The 4174-nt window shown below is 46.7% G+C and overlaps 1 protein-coding gene across 1 annotated transcript; it reads left to right on the forward strand.

Annotated features, from left to right (window-relative positions):
* Window positions 1–2744: 2744 nt before the first annotated feature.
* On the forward strand, window positions 2745–3710 carry LOC144611073 (putative G-protein coupled receptor 139). The gene has a single exon (XM_078430155.1). It carries the CDS (start codon window positions 2745–2747, stop codon window positions 3708–3710), a length of 966 nt encoding a protein of 321 aa, XP_078286281.1.
* Window positions 3711–4174: the final 464 nt, after the last annotated feature.

The raw sequence follows: 4174 nt of genomic DNA on the forward strand, positions 1-4174 counted from the left end.
ATTATAAAATATACATTGCCCCGCTTAGCTACTCCAGTGTTTTGTGTTTATCTTTGGCATAAACCAGTAATTGCAGATGCTTGTTATTATCTTCGAAAGTAATATTTTATCAGGGTCGATATTCAGTGGAACTGGGATTAATGGAAGGAAGGGAGTGTGTGAGAAGCACGCCTGGACCGGGGACTGTTGGAGCAGATGCGGTTATCAAGGCAGTGAAGCAGCATTATATCACCACTACTATTCGTGGTCAAAAATGTGAGGAAGAAATGTCGAATGGAAATTCAAACGAATATTTGAGTATCTGTCTTGCAATATCAGGGACACCGTGGCGTGAATGATGATTTATTTTTGGAAATAAAATACGATAGCTGGAGTGGTAGACGGGATCAATGGTGATACTCATCGAAATCACACCAACATTAAATGAAATAACCTAGTGTCATGGACCATCAATTCATTGGAAAGCATGAATTCTTACTTTCAGTGAAACATACATAAAGTGCTGGTGTAACAGAGGGTCAGGCAGCATTTTTGGAGAACGTGTGGAGATGACAGCGGTAGAGTTGCTGCTTTACAGCGAATGCAGCGACGGAGACTCAGGTTCGATCCTGACTACGGGTGCTGCACTGTAAGGAGTTTGTACGTTCTCCCCGTGACCTGCGTGGGTTTTCTCCGAGATCTTCGGTTTCCTCCCACACTCCAAAGACGTACAGGTATGTAGGTTAATTGGCTGGGTAAATGTAAAAATTGTCCCGAGTGTAGGATAGTGTTAATGTATGGGGATCGCTGGGCGACACGGACTTGGAGGGCCGAAAAGGCCTGTTTCCACCACACACTCTACACTGACAAACTGCATTACTGAAATAAAATCTTGGCTTCAATCAAACTTCCTCAAACTCAATTGCAACAAATCTGAAATCATCATCATTGGTCCAAAAATGCTCACCAAATCCACCCAAAACTTCATCCTCAACATTGATGGTCTCCCAGTATCCACCTCACCTCACATCCGGAATCTTGGAATCATCCTTGATCAAACCCTCTCCTTCGACAAACACATCAAACACATCACAAAGACAGCCTTCTTCCACCTCAAAAACATTGCCCGTCTCCGTCCATCCCTCTCCTCCACAGCTGCAGAAACCCTCATCCACGCCTTCATCACCTCCCGTCTGGACTACTGCAACAGCCTCCTCTATGGCGCACCCTCAAAAATCATCAATAAACTTCAATACATTCAAAACTCCGCTGCCCGTCTACTCACACACACCTCGATCCGTGACCATATCACCCCCGTCCTTTATAAACTCCACTGGCTCCCCATCCCCCAGAGAATCCAGTACAAAATCCTCCTCATAACCTACAAAGCCCTCCATAACCTGGCCCAATCCTACCTGACTGACCTCCTCCACAGGCACACTCCCACCTGCACCCTCCGCTCTGCCGCTGCCAATCTCCTATCCCCCCACATCCGGACTAAACTCAGATCCTGGGGGGACAGGGCTTTCTCCATCGCTGCTCCCACCCTATGGAACTCACTACCCCAAACCGTTAGAGACTCCCCCACACTCACCACATTCAAAACATCGCTGAAGTCTCACCTGTTCAGTACTGCCTTCAACCACTGAAGGTCACCTCACCTTCTGTCTCCTTTCTCTGTTCATTTATTTATTTACTTATTTATCTATTTATTAATTTCCCTATGTTCTCAAAATCTCTGTAAAGCGTCTTTGAGTATATGAAAAGCGCTATATAAATAAAATGTATTATTATTATTATTATTATTATATATATGATGTGATATGACGTTTCGGATAGTGACCATTATTCAGACTCCTTTTTCAGCGACCCGCTTTGTTTTTTTACTCGATCCTCAAGTTATTTGCTTGTCATCTCCCATGGTGCAGTCAATGGCTGTGACGCAAGGTGTTTGTTTCTTGAGCGTCACTAATGATGATCAGCAGGTATGAGTTCTTGTCGCTGGAGACCTATCGCTCTGTATATCTCGGTGCGCACCAGAAGGCAGGGCCACAGAGCTGCGGCGATGACGGACTGACGGAGCCACAGGAGTTAATTGTGTCTCACAGCTATGGGATATCCACTGATCTATCGAATTGAAGATATATATTTCCCTACCATAGCGACTGTCGGTGTTTTCGGTAATTTGTTTTGTCTTTGATTTTCATGTACGTGCTCATGCTGTGAGACATTCCGTGAAGTACTCCGGCGCTGCCGACGTTAAACAAACATTTTATTTCTGTTTCAATAATTAACTTGTTTAATTTCGTCAGATATCCATTTTCCTTCTGTAACTGCCGCAGTGTGTACGTCATGCCCGTTGTTTATCCTGGACTGCGCCACTCGCTACATCCTCGCCACCGCGCCACAGTCAGTACTGCCGATGTCGCACAGTTCCGGAGATGCAGGTTCAATCTCCACATGTGCAATGTTTCATCGGTCGTCCTCCGACTCCGCGCTATTCCTGGCTGCGCTCACCTTTCCTCCCACGTGCAGTTGACCTGCCTATTAATGGTTCTCCCACTACAATACGGGCCTGAGTGTGGATGGATGCTGCAATCTGGAGGGCAGTTGATGAGAATGTGGACGGAATTAAAAGCTGTGACCCTAATATACATTGGCGTTTGATGGGTTGCGTGCGCACCCTGACCCAAACGCTGCAGTCTCTGAGCATTTTCGGGTCATTTGGTCAACGCATCCAAGTTTGAAAACCTTCCAATCAGACAATGTTGCTCAGATACATTTGTGCAGGTCTTGTGTCAGTAATATTTCTTCTCCCCTTCACAGTGAACCTGTTGGCGATAGTGATACTCTGTCGAGGTAAATGCGGTCTCTCCAAATGCATCACACGCTACCTGGTGGCCATGGCAGCGTCTGATCTCCTGGTCGGCATCACTGATCCCTTTCTACGTCAGACTATTCTAATTTACTTCCCCTATTCTTTTGTGAACATTACTCCCGTGTGCACGACTGTCGAATTCCTGGTCTTTGCAACCACCGCGGTCTCTGTCTGGCTGACGGTAGCCTTCACCTTCGATCGGTTTGTGGCCATTTGTTGTGAGAAGCTGAAAATGAAATATTGTACCGAGAGAACGGCGGCTGCAGTTATCGGGGCAGTGATTGTGCTGGGCTGTTTGGAGAATATCCCCAGGTGTTTTGCGATAGATCCTGGCTACGAGTTTGATAATCTTCCCTGGCTGTGCTACATTAAACCCACCTTCTATACATCGTCTGCATGGATCGCATATCATGTCACACACCGCGTTCTGACCCCTTGTCTCCCGTTCTTTCTGATTCTTCTGCTCAATGTGCTGACGGTCAGGCGGATTGTAGCGGCCAGCAGAGTCCGCAGGGGTCTCCGGGGCCGCAGCAACGGAGAGAATGACAAGGACCCGGAGATGGAGAACCGCAGGAAATCCATTGTTTTACTCTTTAGTATCACGGGCACTTTCATATTGCTGTGGGCACCACAAGCTGTCTTTATCATCTTTGCGGGTTTTGCGAAGATCGGAGATGACGGCTCCCCCACCGGTTATTACCATATCACGATGGTCACGTCGACGTTTTTACAGCTTCTCAGTACCTGCACCAACACGTGTATATACGTGGCGTCCCAGAGTAAATTCAGACAGGAGCTGATGAACGCGGTGAAATTCCCACTCAGGGTAATTCGTGCACTTGTTCACTCATAAAGACATGCTACACACACAAACAAAAACAAGCTCTTTAACCCTTCGATCCGCGCCGACAAATCTATCACCCATTTTTCACTAATTCCACTTTGATAACCGCATCCTTACACACTGAGGGCAGGTTATGGAATACGTGCGGAATTCAGAGTCACAAAGCACGGAATCTGGTCCTGGGTCTCAGCTCCTCCATGCTCCATCGACGTGAGTCCCATTTGCCTGCGATTGCCCATCATTCATCGTAACCATTCCGATTCAAGCATCCTGCCGTCGTGTATTTTAATGAGTTGAACCCTCCCCTGCAGATGCTGTTTTAAATCGAAGGTAGACACAAAATGCTGGAGTAACTCCGCGGGTCAGGCAGCATCTGTGGAGAGAAGGAATGGGTGACATCACGAAATTGATGCAAATGCTCATTTGCCCTATCTCTTGAACTTGAGTTTGATATGATTGCATTTGTGTATTAT

The sequence above is a fragment of the Rhinoraja longicauda genome, chromosome 39 (assembly GCF_053455715.1).
Source record: "Rhinoraja longicauda isolate Sanriku21f chromosome 39, sRhiLon1.1, whole genome shotgun sequence".
Taxonomy (NCBI): domain Eukaryota; kingdom Metazoa; phylum Chordata; class Chondrichthyes; order Rajiformes; family Arhynchobatidae; genus Rhinoraja; species Rhinoraja longicauda.

Bases quoted from the DNA above. Each gene is read 5' to 3' on its own strand.
- LOC144611073 (XM_078430155.1), top strand. From the start codon at position 2,745: ATGTTGCTCAGATACATTTGTGCAGGTCTTGTGTCAGTAATATTTCTT.